The following is a 22675-nucleotide window of genomic DNA, read 5'->3' as shown; positions in this document are numbered from 1 at the left end:
CGCTGAGTTTAGCCGGCGATTTGCCGACTTCGATGTCCAGAAATGTAGGTTTTAACTGCTTAGTAATCCCTTCGCAGTTGATGTGGAAAATGCACCAACCAACATCCAAATGGAGCTGATTGAACTCCAGTGCAACGACACGCTGAAGTCAAAGTATGATGCTGTGGGCGCCGCACAGTTTCCACGGTTCATCCCTGACACAATGCCTCAGCTCCCCACCCAAGCTGCTCAGATGCTCTCCATGTTCGCAGCACTTATCTATGCGAGCAACTTTCTCCTCGATGAAGATGACACACAACTCACAGGAGACGTCTGACTGATGAACACCTTCGCTCGATACTGAGGATTTCTTCAGCTCAGAGCCTGAGCCCAGACATTGATGACACAGCATCCAAGAAAGAGATGCCAAGGTATCTGGCTTGGGCACTCACTTACTAGATTCAGGCGAAATCGGGTGTGTGATTCAGTCAGAACGTCGTGCCTAAGTGAGTTATGTTTTTACGGTTTTGTCTCATCTTTGTTCGCAAGGCTGTGATAGTAGTTGCTCTCGCGCATAGATTAAACGATAGCGCGCCCCGACCATGGAGAGCATCGAGCAGCTTTGGGTTGGGCTGGAGCCTGAGCTAGTCACTAGAATAACTCTCGTACGAGAGGGGGCGCGTTCTGTACATAGACTGTCCCCCATTTGATGACACCGTTTTGAACACAGTAGCTGATCACACATGTGATCTTGCCACCAATCTGTATGACCAGCTGATGGAAAAGGGAAAAGATTTCGTTGCGTTCTCCCTCGCTGTGGATGAGAGCTGCGACGCATCTGGAAAAAGTTTATTTTGGTATTTAAATCAGAAGGCTGCAAATAGAAAAGAGGCAYACGATTTTTATTTAAATTTTATTTATTTAATAAATGAATGCCATTGATGTGTTTTTTCATTTGAAATTCGATTTTGCATGTCTCCACTATTAAATTATATATTGTATGGTAATAAGCGATGCTTGTTCCATATTCAATGTTAAAGCAAAACTTGTTTGGGTCCATATTAAAAGGTTCATTTGTTCAATGTTGGCCCGCGACTTTGTTCAGGTTTTACATTTTGGCCCACTGGGTATTTGAGTTTGACACCCCTGCCTTAGACCACTGCGCCACTCGGGAGGCCATTGGTGGCAAATCTGATGGTCGAATGGTAAAGAACATCTAGCCACTCGAGAGCACCCTTACCTGCCGATCTATAAATTACGTCACCGTAATCTAGCATGGGTAGGATGGTCATCTGAATCAGGGTTAGTTTGGCAGCTGTGGTGAAAGAGGAGCGATTACAATAGAGGAAACGCAAGTCTAGATGTAACCTTAGCCTGCAGCTTTGATATGTGCTGAGTACCGTCTAGCCATACTCCGAAGTACTTGTATGAGGTGACTACCTCAAGCTCTAAACCCTCAGAGGTAGTAATCACACCGGTGGGGAAAGGGGCATTCTTCTTACCAAACCATGTGAACTTTTATTTTGGAGGTGTTCAGAACAAGGTTAATGGCAGAGAAAGCTTGTTGGACACTAAGAAAGCTTTGTTGTAGAGCTTTTAACATAAAATCCGGGGAGGGGCCAGCTGAGTATAAGACTGTATCATCTGCATATGAATGAGAGAGCTTCCTACTGCTTGAGCTATGTTGTTGATGTAAATTGAGACGAGCGTGGGGCATAGGATCGAGCCTTGGGGTACTCCCTTGGTGACAGGCAGTGGTTGAGACGGCAGATGTTCTGACTTTATACACTGCACTCTCTGAGAGAGGTAGTTAGCAAACCAGGCCAAAGACCCCTCAGAGATACCAAAACTCCTTAGACGAGCGTAGACAAGAATGGAATGGTCTACCGTATCAAAAGCTTTGGCCAAGTCAATAAAAATAGCAGCCCAACATTTCTAAGAGTCAAGGGCAATGATGACATAATTTACAACCTTTAAGGTTGCAGTGACACATCCATAACCTGAACCAAAACCAGATTACATACCCGAAAGCATACTATAGACATCAAGAAAGCGAGTCACTTAATTATTGACAAGTTTTACCAACATTTTTTATAAAAAGGGCAAAATAGAAATTGGCCTTATAACAGTTAGGATCAGCTTGATCTCCCCTTTTAAATAAAGGACAGGCCGTGGCTGCATTCCAAGCAATGGGAACCTCCCCAGAGAGGAGAAACAGGCTTGGCGACGATAGGAGCAGCAACCTTAAAGGAGCAAAGGTCTGAACCAGATGTTTTTTGGGGGTCAAGTTTAAGGAGCTCCTTTAGCACCTCGGACTCAGTGACCGCCTGCAGGGATAAACTTTGTTGCGGGGCAGGAGAAAAAGAGGGAGGATGATCGGGGATAGTCACATTAAAAGGGGTGGGAGATGAGGAAATGTTGGACAGGCAAGGAAGCTTTGCAGAGTCAAATAGGAATCCTGACTTAATGAAATGGTGATTAAAGAGCTCAGCCATGTGCTCATCAAAGTCAACATTAAGGGACATGGGCAGCCGTGAGGAGGAGGGTATATTCTCCAGGTCTTTAACCATTTTCCAGAACTTCTTGGGGTTAGACCCATAGAGAGAGAACTGCTCCTTAAAGTAACTAACTTTGGCCTTCCGGATAGCCTGAGTGCACTTATTTCTAATTTGCCTGGACGATAGCCAGTCAGCCTGAGTATGCATTGTCATGACTCTCCTGGCTGAGGAGCCAAGGCATCAGATCAGCTTGGCAAATGGCTGATGATGACCACACCCCTCTCACCCACAGAAGGCTGGTCCGGTTTTGACACCTTAACACTCTGTCATAAATTAGGGAGGAGGGGAATATCTAAAATACACAACTAATATATATTTTACAATATATATCTTCTCAAAAAAAAAATGTAATTACCCATTCTATCCCAACTCCACCTGAACTGAGATTATTATTATTATCAAAGAAAAACTGGCAATTTTCCAGCCAAAGAGAGGAGTCACAAAAAGCAGAAATAGAGATAAAATTAATCACTAACCTTTGATGATCTTCATCAGATGACACTCATAGGACTTCATGTTACACAATACATGTATGTTTTGTTCGAAAAAGTTCATATTTATATCCAGAAATCTCAGTTTACATTGGCACGTTATATGTTCAGTAATGTTTTGCCTCCAAAACATCCGGTGATTTTGCAGAGAGCCACATAMATTTACAGAAATACTCATAATAAACATTGATAAAAGATACAAGTATTACACATGGAACTTTAGATAAACTTCTCCTTAATGCAACCGCTGTGTCAGAATTCGAAAAAACTTTACGAAAAACGCACACCATGCTATAATCTGAGTTCAGAGCCCAAACAAGCCATACAGATATATGCGATGTTGTGGAGTCAACAGAAGCCAGAAATAGTATTATAAATATTCACTTACCTTTGATGATCTTCATCAGAATGCACTCCCAGGAATCCCAGTTCCACAATAAATGTTTGTTTTGTTCGATAACGTCCATAATTTATGTCCAAATACTTCCCTTTTGTTCGCGCGTTTAGTACAGTAATCCAAATGCGCAGGCACTAGGTCCAGACAAAGTAAGAACAATTCCATTACAGTTCGTAGAAACATGTCAAACGATGTATAGAATCAATCTTTAGAATGTTTTTAACATAAATCTTCAATAATGTTTCAACCCGGAGAATTCCTTTGTATTCAGAAATGCGATGGAACGCAGGTCGCTCTCACGGGAGCGCGCGTGGTCAGCTCATACCAGACACCTGACTCAAAGAGCTCTCTTTCCCTCATTCTTCACAGTAGAAGCATCAAACAAGGTTCTAAAGACTGCTGACATCTAGTGGAAGCCTTAGGAAGTGCAATGTGATATAGGCAAACCTACTAACCTCAAATTTCCCACTTCCTGGTTGGATTTTTTCACAGGTTTTTGTGAGTTGAGTTCTGTTGAGCCATATGAGTTATGTTATACTCACAGACATCATTGAAACTGTTTTAGAAACTTCAGAGTGTTTTCTATCCAAATCTACTAATAAAATGCATATCTTAGCTTCTGGCACTGAGTAGCAGGCAGTTTACTCTGGGCACCTTATTCATCCAAGCTACTCAATACTGCCCCCAGCCATAAGAAGTTAACATTGCCAGTCTGCAGCTGTCACGTTCCTGACCTGTTTTCTGTTGTTTTTGTATGTGTTAGTCGGTCAGGGCGTGAGTGTGGGTGGGCATTCTATGTTATGTGTTTCTATGTTGGTTAATGGGTGACCTGATATGGTTCTCAATTAGAGGCAGGTGGTTTTCATCTCCTCTGATTGAGAACCATATTAAGGTAGGTGGTTTCACATTGTTTGTTGTGGGTGGTTGTCTCCTGTGTCTGTGTCGTTATTGCACCATACGGGACTGTATCGTTCGTTCGTTCATTTATTTGTAGTCTGTACTTGTTCGTGCGTTCTTCGTTGTATGTAAGTTCGTAAGTCAAGGTCTGTCTACTTCGTTTGTTGTTTTGTAGTGGGTTAAAGTGTTTCCGTGTTTTTTCGTCTTTTCTTTAAATAAATATAATGTCAAATTACCACGCTGCGTTTTGGTCATCCTATCCTTCTCGCCTCTCCTCGTCTGATGAGGAGGACGAAGTAGAAGAGCGTTACAGCAGCTGGGCATGTAAAAGTGGTCCTAGAACTTTGACTAAAGACACGAGGTGGGAAGGAGAAAATCCCATCTCAGATAATCACCAAGTATCTGTTCTATTTGAACACTCCACTACAAGACCAAAAGACGTGAGACCGCGGTCCACACCTTGAAATGGTTGGAATCTCTGCAACTCTCAACACTAGATGAGAAGATAACATTGCCGGGTTGCTACTGGCGTGTAAAGTGGTCGGGATAATGACTGAATAATTACTTTAGACCAGCAAAGCCTGGAGCGCTAGCTACATTTTGGAAATGGTTAGAACTTAGCCTCAACACGAGGTGAAGTAGATAACCTCACCTACCAGACCAGAAACGATGCCAATCTGCAGCGCGCATGTAAAGTGATTTGGAACTTTGACTATCTACCTAAGGAAGGAAGGAGAAAATCCCATCTCAGAGAAGCATCTGAGTATCTGCTCTGAAAACACCCCACTACAAGCCAGGAAAACTAACAAGAAGGACATTGTGTCCTCTGGTGGACAGCCAGAGCCTTACACCCATCGACCCCTTCCCATAGAGATAGACGACAAACAAAGACATCCACATGTAAATACATGCATTACTTCTTATCCCAAAACGGGCGGTGTTTCGTGTTCAAAGTAAATGTTTACTCTGAGTGTAGTTTCCAAATGTACGAAATGTAAGTATTTTCTTTGTCCCTTTGTCTTTCTCTTTCCCCTTCTCCATCTAACGTTATGTTGTAACAAGCCGTCATATCTTGTCAGTCCACTAGGGACTTTTGTCTCATGTGAGTGTGTATTCTGTGTTATTAGTTAGTTAGTAAATAAATAATTAAACCAATTTGTGTATTACTGAATAATCAACAAAGGTTGAGGTTCTTGCGGATCCAAGAGGGTCACAACTGTTCAGAATGAGAACTGATTATGAGGTAATGATTAATAAGTGACTGTTATCAATATATTTATATCTTCTAGAGTTTAATTCAGGAGATGGTAACTCGTTAAACAACTTCTTCCGTGGTGCCCCAAATTCCTAATGAGTTAATTGTTACGTGGTTAATTTAAATCAGGTAACAATTAAACTTAGTTAGTGGATTGAATAAATAACAGTCATCACATTAACGAAATTCACGTCATGACAGCGTGTGCCGAGCGAATTGCCAAATGGAATTCTTGCGGTGGAGTAACTCTGCCAGATAACGGTCGAACCAGGGGCTGAACCTGTTTTTAATTCTCATTTTCTTTATGGGCGCGGATTTGTTAACAATACCACTGAAAATATAAAAAAAGAAGGTCCAAGTGTCTTCGGCATAAGAGATAAAGCTGATTATATGTAAATTTACAGAGGCCAGATCATGAAGGAAGGCTTGCTCATTAACTTCTTTGTGATAGGGGGCAGCATTTTCACTTTTGGATGAATAGCGTGCCCAGCGTGAACTGCCTCCTACTCTGTCCCAGATGCTAATATATGCATATTATTATTACAATTGGATAGAAACACTCTGAAGTTTCTAAAACTGTTTGAATGATGTCTATGAGTATAACAGAACTCATATGGCAGGCAAAAACCTGAGAAAAAATCCAAACAGGAAGTGAGAATTCTGAGGCTGGTCGATGTTCAACTCATCGCCTATTCAAATCCCTGTAAGATATGGATCTGTTTGCACTTCCTACGCCTTCCACTAGATGTCAACAGTCTGTAGATCGTTGAATGAAGCCTCTACTGTGATGTGGGACCGGATGGGAGGTGTTTCAGTCAGTGGTCTGGCGGAGTGCCAGTTCTTGGTCATGCGCATGGTCATCCAAATGATATCGCCTTGCATTCCATTATTTCTGTAGACACAAAGGAATGCTCCGGTTGGAACGTTATTGGATATATATGATAACAACATCCTGAAGATTGATTCTCTACTTAGTTTGACCAGTTTATTCGACCTGTAATATAACTTTTTGAAGTTTTCGTCCGAGTTCGCCTGCATCTGCGCGAGCGTTTGGACATGTGTACTAAACGTGCTAGCTACTTGGAGATAAGTAATGGACATTATCGAACAAAACAACGATTTATTGTGGAACTAGGATTCCTGGGAATGCATTCTGATGAAGATCATCAAAGGTAAGGGAATATTTATGATGTAATTTCGTATTTCTGTTGACTCCAACATGGAGGAGAAATGTTGTTATATCTGAGCGCCGTCTCAGATTATTGCATGGTGTCCTTTTTCCGTAAAGGTTTTTTGAAATCTGACACAGCGGTTGCATTAAGAACAAGTGTATCTTTAATTCTATGTAAAACATGTATCTTTCATCAAAGTTTATGATGAGTATTTCTGTTATTTGACTTGGCTCTCTGCAATTTCTCCGGATATTTTGGAGGCATTTCTGAACATGGCGCCAATGTAAACTGAGATTTGTGGATATAAATATGCACATTATCGAACAAAACATACATGTATTGTGTAACATGATGTCCTATGAGTGTCATCTGATGAAGATCATCAAAGGTTAGTGATTAATTTTATCTCTATTTCTGCTTTTTGTGACTCCTATCTTTGGCTGGGAAAATGGCTGTGTTTTTCTGTGGCTATGTACTGAACTAACATAATCGTTTGGTGTGCTTTCGCCAAAAAAGCCTATTTGAAATCAGACATGTTGGCTGGATTCACAACATGTGTAGCTTTAATTTGGTATCTTTCATGTGTGATTTAATGAAAGTTTGATTTTTATAGTATGTTATTTGAATTTGGCGCGCTGCATTTTCTCTGGCTTTTGGCCAAGTGAGACAGTAGCGTCCCACCTAAACTCAGATTTTTGGATATAAATATGAACTTTACCGAACAAAACATACATGTATTGTGTAACATGAAGTCCTATGAGTGTCATCTGATGAAGATCATCAAAGGTTAGTGATNTGTATTGTGTAACATGAAGTCCTATGAGTGTCATCTGATGAAGATCATCAAAGGTTAGTGATTAATTTTAACTCTATTTCTGCTTTTTGTTACTCCTCTCTTTGGCTGGAAAAATGGCTGTGTTTTTCTGTGGCTATGTACTGAGCTAACATAATCGCAAGGTGTGCTTTCGCCGTAAATCCTTTTTGAAATCAGACACTTTGGCTGGATTAACGAGGAGTTTATCTTTAAAATGGTGTATAATACTTGTATGTTTGAGGAATTTTAATTATGAGATTTCTGTTGTTTTGAATTTGGCGCCCTGCAATTTCACTGGCTGTTGGTTAGGTGGGACGCTAGCGTCCCACATATCCTAGAGAAGTTAAAGTCTATGACAAGTCAGGACAGGTCGTTTCACTGAGTAGCCATTACGTACACAGGCTGTGAAACAGTGATCACTAAGGTCATTACAGAAAACACCAGACTGATACCTATCAGGATTATTTGTAAGGATAACATCAAGGAGAGTAGCCTTTTCTGGGTGTTTGGAGTCATACCTTGTGGGATTGGTAATAATCTGAGAAAGATTTTGGGAGTCCCATTGCTTTAGGACTTGGTCAGGTGATTTACACATGTCCCAGTTTAGGTCACCTAGCAGGACAAATTCAGACTTAGTGTAAGGGGCCAGGAGAGAGCTTAGGGCATTTAGGTTACAGGCCGGTGCTGATGGTGACCGATAACACCCAGCAACAGTCAACAAAGATTTATTTGAAAGCTTAATGCGTAAAACCAGCAAATCAAATTATTTGGGGAATGACTTGGTGCAGACAACCGAGCACTGAAAGTGTTCCTTGGTAAAGATTGCCACTCCACCACTTTTGGAAGATCTTTCTTGCCCGAAAACGTTCTAGCCAGAAAGGTTAACATCAGTGTTCAAAACACTCTTTCTTAACCACGTCTCAGTAATGACCAACACATCAGGATTGGAGCTGTGAATCCACACTTTCAATTGATACATTTCAGGTAATAAGCGTCTAGTGTTAACGTGCAGAAATCCCAGGCTTTTACGAGAGCAGAAATCAGTGAAGCAGATATCAGAGCACAAATCAGAATTGGGGCTAGCAACAGTAGATGGGCCAGGGTGTATATGCACATTTCCATATATAATCAGCAGTAATACAATCAGGGCATGGCAGAGGACAGGGAGAGCTCTGCAGTGTTGATTTATAACATTTGAAGGTGCATTAGATAGCAACAAGATCATATTGTACAGCAATTTCATCAGGTAACATAATCACAAAGCCGACAAGAGGTGGTTAGAATAGGATGGGAGTCCAAGTGTCTGTGTAAACAATAGAGAGTCAGAGTCCCGAGTGTGGGAATAAACAGACTGTCCCCCGGTTGGGTAAACAAGCAAGTTCATAGTCAACAAATAACACAGGAGTCATAAGGCAAATAGCATAGAGTACAAGCGAAAAATATAACAACTTGGGGCTAGCCATTGCAAGTTCAGAGTCACTCGCCTCAACAGTGCATGTGTGCTGGAGGCGAGCGAAAGCTCGGGAGAGAGGGGGGGAGTGTGGCGAGGGTACCTATACCAGACAGAGGGAGACAGGCCAGGGCAGATGGTGAACAGATCGCCAGGTGGAATCCAAGCAGCAGTGCAGCAGGCACCGGGAGTAGGTGTCACACCCACTTAGGAGAAGCTTTTTTCGGGAGGCAGATTCCTTGTAGAAAATCCCAGCTAGCTTGCTAACATAGCTCGCAAGTCTCTGTCTGTCTTTTCCATGTGGAAAAGGAGATCGTTAGCTCGCTATATCTTTTCAGTATCGGCGAATGATCCTTTACAACATCCAAACAAAGTTGTCCTGTGGCTGTTGTATTTTGGCGATTCTGAGGAGGATATCTTCTCTGCACAGATGGAGGTGGCTTCAAAGGCCTCTACATTTAGGTGGGGAGGGGCTGTGAAACTCTCCTGCCATTGTTAGGCTTAAGAGTTTTCACACCGCTCTCTTCACACTTAAATGCTAATTTCAGTCAGATTCTTTCCTAGCAGCTTAGTAGCCTTATTTATTAAGCTTTATATAACAAAATTACCTAGAGGTTATTGTCTTTTACTTTTTGGCTTCAGAAAGTAGATTCAGACTGAACATTACTCACTCAATTTTGTGTTGGATGGTATATCCAGGTTCTGCTGTGTTTCTTCTGTAGGTTTTGGCTTGTTAGAAGTTTTTTTTTCTTGATAGTCCTTGGTAGTAATAGTCCATTCAGGTAATTTTGTCCAAAATCAAGGTTTTAGGTATGGAATTGTGAATCGGAACTAAGATTTTGATGTTGAGGTTAGTATCCTGTATAAGTCCTTGCAAAAAAATGCAAGTTTATCTACATTTATCCAACTCTAATTTTATATTTTTGCAGAAGAACTCGGGAGCCCATGCACTGTGTCCATTCACTCTCTCTCTCTGATATTCGTGGGCCCAGATTGAAAGGCTGGAAATAGGGAGAGGCTAAAACTTGTGTCTGTGTCCTCTGTGTATCTGCAGGCAAATGATGGAGCAGCATCAGATGCAGATGCAGGAAGTGGCCCACAAAGAGAGGGAACGACGGACGTCTGGCTCAGGTAAGGCCTGCAGACAAACATACTTACTGTGGACAAACACTACCATGTTAGACAAGGGTCTGTCAACACACAAGCCACAATACATTTTACCCATGTCAGATAACATCTTAAGATGCTATTCTCTCCATGGGAATAGCATGACAATCATGGTAACCAAACACAGCCTAGTGTAGCAGCGCATATGGGTCGTATTCATTAGGCACCAATGGTGAGAAAACAGACTGAAACAGGGAGGGACTACCTGAATATGTCCAATAAGATATGCTCATTATCGTTTTCCGTTGCAAAATGTTGTGCTACAGTGTACCCTAATGAATACGACCATGGATAGAGAGCTACCTCGGACACATATGTGCTTGTGTTGAACCCCCCCCCCCCCTCTTTATTTACTCATCCTTATCCATGCACAAGAGCCACACTCATTCTGCCAGCGTGCTATCGGCAGCTGCGTGGCAATGCGACTTCCTGCTTTCCTGAGAGTTCGCATTCTGCTTCTTTTTCTAATGTAATTGTTTGTCTTTGTTTCTTTTTTATTTCTTCATCTTTGCTTAGTTTCTCATTATTCTCTCTTTTGCATCCTTTGTTTTCTACCCCACCCTCCTCCGTCTGTGTGTTATAGTTGTTTCCACCCTCCAATATAAGGTGTCCTCCCCTCCCTCTCACCCGTCAAACACCCCTCCTGAGTACAGACACTACCGGGCCGCCACACTGCCGCCTTCCTACGCCCGAGTGGCCTCCAACTCCTCCCCTTCCTCCTCCTCCTCCTCCTCCTCCCAGGAAAGAGAGGTGCTGGGCGGACGGGCTGGCGACAACTCCTCCCAGCTCTCCCAGCTCTCCACCTCCCTGGCCTCGGCCTTCTCACCCGTGCAGCCAGGGGTGCCCATGGCCCCGACCCGGCAGGTGCGCCAGATCCCCCTCTCTCCCCCCACTGCTCGGGCCCTCCACCACACCCAGTCTCTCCACCAGGGTCATGCCCTGCAGGACCCTGTGCTGCCCCCCAAACATGGCACCTGGTCAGCCTCCCACGCCCACATGTATGGCCCCGTGCCCTCCACGCCCCCCTTGGTGGGCATGATGCCTGTGCACATGCCCCCTGTGCCCCAGCCCCAGCATGTCGTCCCCGTAGCCCACCCTCTGCCGCCCCTCCACAGCCGCGTCAAGACCCACCCCCTGGACCAGCCTGACCAACCCCACATCCCGTCCCACCTCCCCCACGCCAACGGTCAATCAGAGGACTATTATAACCTTGCTCAGCAGCAACAGCAGCAGCTAGGTTACGGCGAGGCTTCTTCCTTACACCCTCTGATTGGTCAGTCTGCCCAGGGCCCCGTCCCTGTCTCTGCCCACCAGCCCCAGTACCCCTCCTCCTTTCACCCCCAGCAGCAGATGTACCAGGCCACGCCCCCACCACCACCAGCACCCCAATTCTCCCCCCCCCCATACACCACAGCCCAATCAGAGGGGGGCTCGCCCAAGCAGACACCCTCTCCTGTCACTCGGGCTGCCACAGCCAGCTGCAGTAAGTATAAGCAGAGCTCAATGAGCAAGGCACTTGGACAACTGGTGTGTGTCCTGTGTGTGTGTGTCGGGGGGCGGGACTCCACTCCACTCCACTCCACTCCACACACCTCACACAACATGCATCTGGCTTATGTGGATGGAAGCATATACCTATTATGAATACAATAACAGTCCCCATAGACAATTCAGCCATCTGTTACTGTACTTTTGCATTTTGATTAACTTTAAATTAAATTATTCTTATCTGAGACTGTTAATCTAATCAGTTTCCAATCAGTGCTCGCCAGCAGTGTTAGCCAATGAGGAATCCGATGTCACCTGATGTGAACCTATGCTGTTTCTTTCCCAGGTCCGGTTTCTCTTCCCGCATTGCTGGCTTTGGCCCCACCTATGCCTATGCCCCCCCCTGCCCCTATGGCACCCATGGCCCCCCCTCCTCCACCGGGCCCCCCGCCTCCGGCCACGGTGCCACCGCCCATGCCCCCTCCACTGCCGGTTGGTAGAGGGCCCGGGGGGCCACCGGTAGGGGAGGCAGGCAATGAGCTGGCGCAGCCACTCTCAGGACTGGCGGCTGCCCTCGCTGGAGCCAAACTCCGTAAAGTTGCAAGGGTTAGTATCTCAGCTTAGACGTGGATCATGGTCAGTAAGAAGAAAACGTTTTGAAACAAGGAGGTACTACCTAAACATGTCCAATAAGAAACTTAATTTTTTTCTTTCTTTGCAATACATTTGAAAATGTTTTGCTACGGTGTGACCCACTGAACATGACCATTCATATCTATGTGAAAATTGCTTGGACAGTCAAACCATATACACATTACCTGTTGGTTGGCTTCTATAAGATGGAACTCGTATGGTGACCAATGTTGTGTCTCCTCAGGATGAGAACAGTCCACCAGGAACAGGTGGAGCCAAGAATGATGCCAACCGCTCGAGTGGAGGTAGTGGTGCTGGAGGGGAGGGGCTGATGCAGGAAATGAACGCCCTTCTAGCACGCAGGTGAGAGGAAAACAGTGTGAAATAAATATTTATTTAATCGAATTGAAATACATGTAATTGAAAATCCCTATCCCAACTATAGCACATCAAAAGACCACATTTTCTAAATGAACATTCTGGAGTTCAAAAATATATTCCTTGATGCGATTGTAAGTAAGTAGGCTACTAGCCTGTGAAATAACACAAAATGACTGGAGTTGTCTTTTTCATTATCTAAATGCCTGAATTTGCTTTTCCTGCAGACGGAAAGCCTCAGAGAGACCTGAAGAGGTAATGCAGTTTATCTTCTTTTATCAAGTATTAGTTTCCCAGGGTGGGTCTATCCAGCAACAATAAATGCATTCAAGCAATCTAAAGGGACTTGTGCACACACTTACTCATACACTGAGTGTACAAAACAATAGGAACACCTTCCTAATATTGATTTGCACACCCTTTTGCCCTCAGAACAACCTCAATTCGTCGGGGCATGGGCTCTACAAGGTGTCGAAAGCGTTCCCGCAGGGATGCTGGCCCATGTTGAATTCAATGCCTCCCACAGTTGTGTCAAGTTGGCTGGATCTCCTTTGGATGGTGGACCATACTTGACGCACATGGGAAACTGTTAGGCGTGAAAAACCCTAGCAGTGTTACAGTTCTTTACACACTCAAACCGCTCAAAGGCACTTAAATATTTTGTCTTGCCCATTCACCCTCTGAAAAGCACACATACACAATCCATGTCTCAATTGTCTCAAGGCTTAAAAATCCTTCTTCAACCTGTCGCCTCCCCTTCATCTAAACTGATTAAAGTGGATTTAACATGTGACATCAAAAAGGATCATAGCTTTCACCTGGATTAACCTGGTCCCTCTGTCATAAAAAGAGCAGGTGTTCCTAATGTTTTGTACACTCAGTATAAAAAAATATGATATATATATATACACACAGTACAAGTCAAAAGTTTGGACACATGTACTCATTCAAACGTTTTTCTTTATTTTTACTATTTTCTACATTGTAGAATAATAGTGAAGACATCAAAACTATGAAATAGCACATATGGAATCATGTAGTAACCAAAAAAACGAATCAAAATATATTTTAGATTTTAGATTCTTCAAAGTAGCCACCCTTCGCCTTGATGCCAGATTTGCACACTCTTGGCATTCTCTCAACCAACCTGGAATGCATTTCAATTAACAGGTGTGCCTTGTTAAAAGTGAATTTGTGGAATTTCTTTCCTTAATGCATTGTGGTATACAGAAGATAGCCCTATTTGGTAGAGTACCAAGTCCATATTATGTCAAGAACAGCTCAAATAAGCAAAGAGAAACGACAGTCCAATCTTTACTTTAAGACATGGTCAGTCAATCCGGAACATTTCAAGAACTTTCAAAGGTTCTTCAAGTGCAGTCGCGAAAACCATCAAGCAATATGATGAAACTGTCTCTCATGAGGACCCCAACAGGAAAGGAAGACCCAGAGTCACCTCTGCTGCAGAGGATAAGTTAATTAGAGTTAACTGCACCTCAGATTACAGCCCAAATAAATGCTTCACAGAGTTCAAGTAATACATCTCAACATCAACTGTTCAGAGGAGACTGTGTGAATCAGGCCTTCATGGTCGAATTGCTGCAAATAAATCACTACTAAAGGACACCAATAAGAAGAAGAAGAGACTTGCTTGGGCCATGAAACACGAGCAATGAACATTAGACCATTGAAAATCTGTCCTTTCGACAGATGAGTCCAAATGTAAACATTTTGTGAGACAGAGGAGATGAAAGGATGATCTCTGCATATGTGGTTCCCACCGTGAAGCATTGAGGAGGAGGTGTGATTGTGTGGGGGTGGATGGAGAGGATGGTTGCGGTTTCATTGGCTCTTAACCAACCGTGCTATTTTGTTTGTTTTTCCGCATTGTTTGTAACTTATTTTGTACAGTTGAAGTCGGAAGTTTACATACACCTTAGCCAAATACAGTTAAACTCAGTTTTTCACAATTCCTGACATTTAATCCAAGTAAAAATTCCCTGTCTTTGGTCAGTTAGGATCACCACTTTATTTTAAGTATGTGAAATGTCAGAATAATAGTAGAGAGAATGATTTATTTCAGCTTTTATTTCTTTCATCACATTCCCAGTGGGTCAGAAGTTTAAATACACTCAATTAGTATTTGGTAGCATTACCTTTAAATTGTTTAACTTGGGGCAAACGTTTCGGGTAGACTTCCACAACCTTCCCACAATAAGTTGGGTGAATTTTGGCCCATTCCTCCTGACAGAGCTGGTGTAACTGAGTCAGGTTTGTAGGCCTCCTTGCTCGCACACGCGTTTTCAGTTCTGCCCAAAATGTTCTATGGGATTGAGGTCAGGGCTTTGTGATGGCCACTCCAATACCTTGACTTTGTTGTCCTTTAGCCATTTTGCCACAACTTTGGAAGTATACTTGGGGTCATTGTCCATTTGGAAGACCCCATTTGCTGAGCGACAAGCTTCAACTTCTTGACTAGGTCTTGAGATGTTGCTTCCACTATATTCCACATAGATTTTCCTTCCTCCCGATGCCATCTATTTTGTGAAGTGCACCAGTCCCTCCTGCAGCAAAGCACAACCCACAACAATATGATGCCACCCCCGTGGCTCACGGTTGGATGTGTTCTTCGGCTTGCAAGCCTCCCCCTTTTTCCCTCCAAACATAATGATGGTCATTTTGATGGTATGCGTTTCATCAGACCAGAGGACATTTCTCCCAAAAAGTACAATCTTTGTCCCCCAGTGTGCCGTTGCAAAACCGTTAGGTTCTGGCTTTTTTATGGGCGCGTTTTGGAGCAGTGAATTCTTCCTTGCTGAGCGGCCTTTTCAGTGTATGTCGACATAGGACTCATTTTACTATGGATATAGTTACTTTGTACCGTTCCTCCAGCATCTTCCACCAAGGTCTTTGCTGTTGTTCTGGGATTGATTGCACTTTGGTCAACACACGCAAAGTACGTTCATTCTCTAGAGACAGAAAAATTACCGCTCCTTCCTGAGCGGTTATGACAACTGCGTGTCCCATGGTTCTATAATTGCGTAACTAGTGTTTGTACAGATGAACTGGTACCTTCAGGCGTTTGAAATTGCTCCCAATGATTGAAAACCAGACCTGTGACGGTCTACAATTGCGTTCTGAGGTCTTGGCTGATTTCTTTTTGATTTTCCCATGATGTTCAAGCAAAAGAGCACTGAGTTTGAAGGTAGGCCTGAAATACATCCAACAGTTACACGCTCCAAATTACTCAAATTATTTGTCAACTTAGCCTATCAGAAGCTTCTAAGATCCTTGCATCATTTCTGGAAAATTTTTCCAAGCTGTTTAACCTGTTCTGGCTCCGGGGTTCCGCTAGCGGAACCTACCATCCCACATTCCACTGAAAAAGGCAGAGAGCGAAATCAAAAAATATTTATTTTGAAATATTTGAACTTTACACATTAACAAGCCAATACAGCAAAATGAAAGATACACATCTTGTGAATCCAGCCAACATGTCCGATTTTTAAAATGTTTTACAGCGAAAACACCACGTATATTTATGTTAGCTCACCACCAAATACAAAAAAGGACAGACATTTTTCACAGCACAGGTAGCATGCACAAAACCAACATAACTAACCAAGATCCAACCAAACTAACCAAGAAACAACTTCATCAGATGACAGTCCTATAACATGTTACACAATAAATCTATTCGAAAAATGTGCATATTTGAGGTATAAATCAGTTTTACATTGCAGCTACCATCACAGCTACCATCAAAAATAGCACCGAAGCAGCCAGAGTAATTATAGAGACCAACGTGAAATACCCAAATACTCGTCAGAAAACATTTCTGAAAAATCGATGGTGTACAGCAAATTAAAGACAAACATCTTGTGAATCCAGCCAATATTTCCGATTTTTTAAGTGTTTTACAGCGAAAACACAATATAGCATTATATTAGCTTACTACAATAGCCTACCACACTACCGCATTCATTCATCAAGGCACGTTAGCGATAGCAATAGGCACATTAGCGTTAGCGAATAAACCAGCAAAAKATATTAATTTTCACTAACCTTCATAAACCTTCCTCAGATGACAGTCCTATAACATCAGGTTATACATACACTTATGTTTTGTTCGAAAATGTGCATATTTAGAGCTGAAATCAGTGGTTATACATTGTGCTAACGTAGCATCTTTTTCCCAGAATGTGCGGATATAAAAAAAGTGGTCAGATGAAGCAGATGCTAAGCTAAAGGACTGTTTTGCTAGCACAGACTAGAATATGTTCCGGGATTCTTCCGATGGCATTGAGGAGTACACCACATCAGTCACTGGCCTCATCAATTAGTGCATCGATGACGTCGTCYCCACAGTGACTGTATGTACATACCCCAACCAGAAGCCATGGATTACAGGCAACATCTGCACTAAGCTAAAGGGAGCGGGTCTCTAACCCGGAAGCTTATAAGAAATCACACTATGCCCTCCGATGAACCATCAAACAGGCAAAGCATCAATACAGAACTAAGATCGAATCGTACTACACCGGCTCCGACGCTCGTCGGATGTGGCAGGACTTRCAAACTATTACAGACTACAAAGGAAAGCACAGCCGAGAGCTGCCCAGTGACACACATCCAGGCTGTGTAAGAGCTATTTGACCAAGAAGGAGAGTGATGGAGTCCTGCATCAGATGACCTGGCCTCCACAATCACCTGACCTCAACCGAATTGAGATGGTTTGGGATGAGTTAGACTGCAGAGTGAAGGAAAAGCAGCCAACTAGTGCTCAGTATATGTGGGAAGTCCTTCAAGACTGTTGGAAAATCATTCCTCATGAAGCTGGTTGAGAGAATTTAACTAGGCAGGTCAGTTAAGAACAAATTCTTATTTTCAATGACAGCTTAGGAACAGTGGGTTAACTGCCTTGTTCAGGGGCAGAACAACAGATTTTTTACCTCGTCGTCTCAGGGATGTGATCTTGCAACCTTTCAGTTACTAGTCCAACACTCTAACCACTAGGCTACCTGCCGCCCCAGATGACAATACTAACGATACTATGCCAAGAATTTGGGAAGCTGTCATCAAGGCAAAGCTTGGCTACTTTGAAGACTCTAAAATCTCAAATATATTTCTAAAGACAAACCCTTGAATGAGTTGGTGTCCAAACTTTTGACTGATACTGTATATATGTGTGTGTGTGTGTGTGTGTGTGTGTGTGTGTGTNACTGTTGACATCCAGTGGAAGCGGTAGGAACTGCAAGGTCCCTTAGAAATCTGGTTTCCCAATGAAAACTCATTGAAAAGAGAGTGACCTCAACCAAAAAAAAATCTGAATGGTTTGTCCTCGGGGTTTCGCCTGCTAAATAAGTTCTGCTATACTCACAGACATGATTCAAACAGTTTTAGAAACTTCCGAGTGTTTTCTATCCAAATCTACTAATRATATGCATATCTTATCTTCTGGGGATGAGTAGCTGGCAGTTTAATTTGGGGATGCTTTTCATCCAAAATTCTGAATGCTGCCCCCAACCCAAGAGAAGTTAATGACAATTTTAAAAGCTTCTATGAAAGTTGATATAAATCTGAATTAAGCTACAGTTGGACAGATCCTATAGCCTTAGACTCTCATCAACCCTGAAGCAATTATCAGCAGACAAAAATAATTACAAAACAGAGATCACCCCAAAATAAATATTAGCTACTGTTAAAACATTCACGTGGAGAAAAACAACAGGAATGGATGGCTTTCCCATAGAATTCTATTCAACATTTTGGGACAAAGTAACGCCCCTATTTACACAAATGACAACACACGTCACTCAATTCAGGACTTCCTAGTTTCATGTATCAAACAGTTATTTTAGTTAAATAAAACCAGGAAAATCTTAGACCCATAAGTTTAATAAATTGTGAAAATAAAATAATAACAAAACTTATAAACAATAAAATGGCGAAAGTCTTACCAGACTTGATACATATCAATCAAACAGAGATTATTAAAAATAGACACTTATAAACAAATACAAGGAAGTGTTCCAGTTTTAAAACAATGTGCAACAAAAACAAGATATAGATGTATCAATAATGGCTGTTGATGCTGAAAAGGCTTTCGATCGTCTTGAATGGCCTTTTCTATTCAATCTTTGGAAGCTTTCAACGTTCAAGCTCAAATATTAAATGCAATAATAACATTATAGAAATGTCCTAAAGCAAAAATATACACAAATAATACATTATCTGATGAAATTGCTTTAGAAAGGGGCACAAGACAGGGATGTCTCCTTTCCCCCTCCTGTTTGCGCTGGCAATTGAACCGCTTGCAGAAAGAATTAGACAGGTCCCAAACGTAACAGGTATCAGTATTGGTAAACATAAATATAAACTAAATTTATTTGCAGACGATCTCCAGATATACCTTACCTATATTGAAAACTCAATGCCCCCTTTGCTAAAAATATTTTCAGAATACTCTAAAATCTCAGGATATAAAATTGACTTGGAAAAAATGAAATAATGGCAATAGGAAAAATAAAAAATAACTCATGAGCTACAGCAATCCTTTTAAGTGGAACACAACAAATACTTAGGATGCTTAATAAGTAACAACAAATATATAAAGAACTTTATTCCATTACTGAATAATATCAAAGCAGATCTAATCAAATGGAATGATCTTCCCATAAATCTTACATGTAGAATAAACCTCTTCAGCAGAGCATGGCTCCTAAAGTTTCTGTATCTATTTTCGGTAATACCAATTACCCAACCGAAGATATTTTTTTTTTAAGTATACTCTGTCATAAGACTTTTATATAGGCAAAAAAGTCTGAGGGTGGTTTTAAAACCTCTTGAGAATACAGGGGGTGCTATTTTCGCATTAGCATAATTTGCTCTACAGATTAAACTGCCTCTTATTCAATTATTGCTCTTACTATATGCATATAAATAATACCATTGGAAAGAAAACAATCCCTAGTTTCTAAAACCGTTTCAATTTTGTCTCTGAGTGATACAGAAGTCATTCCACAGCACTTTCCATGACCAAGAACATAAAATCAAGATGTGTTATGCTGGCTTCAAAGCTCTGCCTATATATGGTCGTGCCCCCTATGACCAGAAACACACTTCATTCGCCTTCCTCTGGTTGTCNTATATATATATGTATATATATACACACACACACACACACACAAAATATATATATATATATATATATACAGTGGGCTCCAAAATTACTGGCACCCCTGACTGGCAATGCACAAATAATGCTTAAACAAATATAAACAATATAATTATAGAGATAAACTCAAAATACCAACATGTGAGAAATACGATACTTTTTTAATGTTTCAATGGAACCAACCAAAATAATAACATCTACCAAAATTAAACCACAAATTAAATTCCACGTATTTAAGTTTATCTAAGTCTTAAGGAACTATATTGAGCCATTACATCACTTCCTGTTTCACTAGGGTATAAAAATGAGGTGACACACATGCAATATCCCACTGTCATCCAACACCATGAAGTAAACAAAAGAACTGGCAGTTCAAAAGAGACAGATGGTCGTAGACCTTCATAAATCTGGTAATGGCTACAAGAAGATCCACAAACAATTGAATATACCACTGAGCACTGTCAGGGAAATTATTAAAAAATGCAAAAGATATGGAACAGTTGAAAACCTCATGGGTAGAGGACGCAAATGCATTTTGCCCCCCAGGATAGGGAGAAGGATGGTGAGAGAAGCAACAAAATCCCCAAGAATCACTGTGAAAGAATTGCAGGCCTTGGTGGCGTCTTGGGGTCAACAAGTTTCAAAAAGGACCATCAGACGCCACCTCCACAACCACAGGCTCTTTGGAAGGGTTGCCAGAAGAAAGCCCCTTCTGACCACAAGACACAGACGCAAACGCTTGGAGTTTGCCAAACGTAATTGAAATTATGACTGGAAGAAGGTGCTCTGGTCAGATGAGACCAAAATTGAAAGATTTGGTCAGATACAGCATTGGCATGTTTGGCGTCGAAACAGAGATGCATACAAGGAGAGGCACCTCATACCCACGGTGAAATATGGAGGGGGGTCAGTGATGTTTTGGGGCTGTTTTAATTCCAGAGGTCCAGGGGCACTGGTTAAGATTGATGGCATAATGAATTCCACCAAGTATCAGGCAATTTTGGCTGACAATCTGGTTGCCTCTGCCAGAAGGCTGGGACTTGGCCATAGGTGAACTTTCCAATGAGACAATGACCCGAAACATACCTTAAGATCCACACAGAAATGGTTCCGTGACAACAAAATCAATGTTCTGCCATGGCCATCTCAGTCGCCGGACCTCAATCCAATCAAAAACCTGTGGGCTGAGTGGAAGAGGGCAGTTGATAAGCGCAAACCCAAGAATGTGAAGGATCTTGAAAGGATCTGCATAGAGGAATGGTCCAAAATCTTTCCAAATGTGTTCCTTAACCTTGTCAAACATTACAGGAAAAGACTCCATGCTGTTATCCTTGCCAGAGGTGGTTATACTAAGTACTAAATGAGGAGTGCCAATAATTATGAAACCTTGAATATGGTTCAATTTATATTGTATAAAATAATTGTTTGATTTTGGTTGGTTCCATTGAAACATTAATAAAGTACATTTTTTCTCACATGTTGGTATTTTGAGTTTATCTCTATAATTATATTGTTTATATTTTTTTAAGTATTGTTTGTGCATTGCCAGTCAGGGGTGTCAGTAATTTTGTAGCCCACTGTATATATACACACACACACACACACACACAATCATCCATTTTCATTTTCCATTATAGGAGGATCCCAAGCCAGGGCAGAACTCTACAGGTATACACACTCTTGCCTCCACATTTTTCTGAGTCTGACCATTATATTTTCTATTGGCTGTATAGAGCGATGTTGCTTTTTAAAGTGAGTCTCTTCTAATTGTGATCGTCTCTCCTTCTAGGTGCTGGGATGAATCCATGGGACCGAGCAAACTCTGTAGACAAGTCTTCACTGGTATTAAGGTTAGTATCGTCATCTGTTTGATAGGGGCTCCCAAACCTTTTAAAAGATCTAGTGGCACAATGAGAAGGGATACAGTGCCTAGTGAAAGTCTACACACCCCTTGCACCCCTTCACATTTTGCTGCCTTAACATGTTAACTAAAAATGGATTAAATTAGATTTCTTTCCTACAGATCTACACAACCTACTTCACATTTTCAAAATGAAAGAAAGTTATACAAAATGTAAAAATAAAAAGATGTCTTGATTGCAGATGTCTTCACAACCCAGAGCTGATACATGATGGAAGAACCTTTGTCAGACATTACAGCTGAGAATCATTTGGAATAAGATTCTACCAGCATTGCACATCATACAGTGCTTTCAGAAAGTATTCATACCCCTTGACTTATTCCACATTTTGTTGTTACAGCCTGAATTCAAAATAGATTTTTTTTTAAACACAATACCCCATAATAACTAAGTAAAAAGATGTTAGTAATACATGGAAATGTATAGAAAATAAATTAAATAGAAAAATGCATAATTTACATAAATATTCACACCCCTGAGTCAATACATGTTAGAACCACCTTTTGAGAGGTGCATGCGTGTACCGATAGGACAGCAGCTCTGTTGTGTACTGTCAAAACTGTGATTATATGAAGAAGCCAGACAATATAGTTTAAATTAAGCCTCTAAAGTCGATAGATCAAGCAACCGGGAGAGAGTGAGTGGTCAGTTATATACAACAGCGAACCAATCTGTGGGTAAAGCAACGCTGTGACTCGAACCCAACAAGCCATGGCTTCCCTTAGAGGAAAAGACAAAGAACAACTTGGAGATGAAAATAACGACCAGCTAAAGGATATCCCGGAAAACACCAAAACAAACTAACTGTTACAATCTGTTGTTTAAAAAAAGTAGATTTTCTTGAAAGGAAAGTAGAGTCTATCATGTCAGATATGCATATACAGGGCGGGTGCTTGG

The 22675-nt window shown here is 41.8% G+C and overlaps 1 protein-coding gene across 4 annotated transcripts in view; it reads left to right on the top strand.

The window, feature by feature from the left end:
• LOC112068301 (ena/VASP-like protein) overlaps positions 1-22675 on the top strand; it is a 57856-nt gene that overhangs the window by 13498 nt on the left and 21683 nt on the right. For 3 of the 4 annotated variants that reach the window (XM_024135405.2, XM_024135403.2, XM_024135404.2), the window contains 7 exons: positions 10068-10144; positions 10764-11663; positions 12015-12274; positions 12546-12664; positions 12907-12934; positions 21494-21524; positions 21646-21706. In XM_024135405.2, coding sequence (XP_023991173.1) covers positions 10068-10144; positions 10764-11663; positions 12015-12274; positions 12546-12664; positions 12907-12934; positions 21494-21524; positions 21646-21706 — 1476 coding nt within the window. Of the gene's footprint in view, positions 1-10067; positions 10145-10763; positions 11664-12014; positions 12275-12545; positions 12665-12906; positions 12935-21493; positions 21525-21645; positions 21707-21959; positions 22411-22675 lie in introns of those variants that run through there. The other variant, XM_024135402.2, reaches the window with a different exon arrangement.

The sequence above is a fragment of the Salvelinus sp. IW2-2015 genome, unplaced genomic scaffold, assembly GCF_002910315.2.
Source record: "Salvelinus sp. IW2-2015 unplaced genomic scaffold, ASM291031v2 Un_scaffold358, whole genome shotgun sequence".
In the NCBI taxonomy this organism is placed as follows: domain Eukaryota; kingdom Metazoa; phylum Chordata; class Actinopteri; order Salmoniformes; family Salmonidae; genus Salvelinus; species Salvelinus sp. IW2-2015.
The sequence above is the reverse complement of the archived record's forward strand: the minus strand, read 5'-3'. Positions and strand labels throughout refer to the sequence as shown.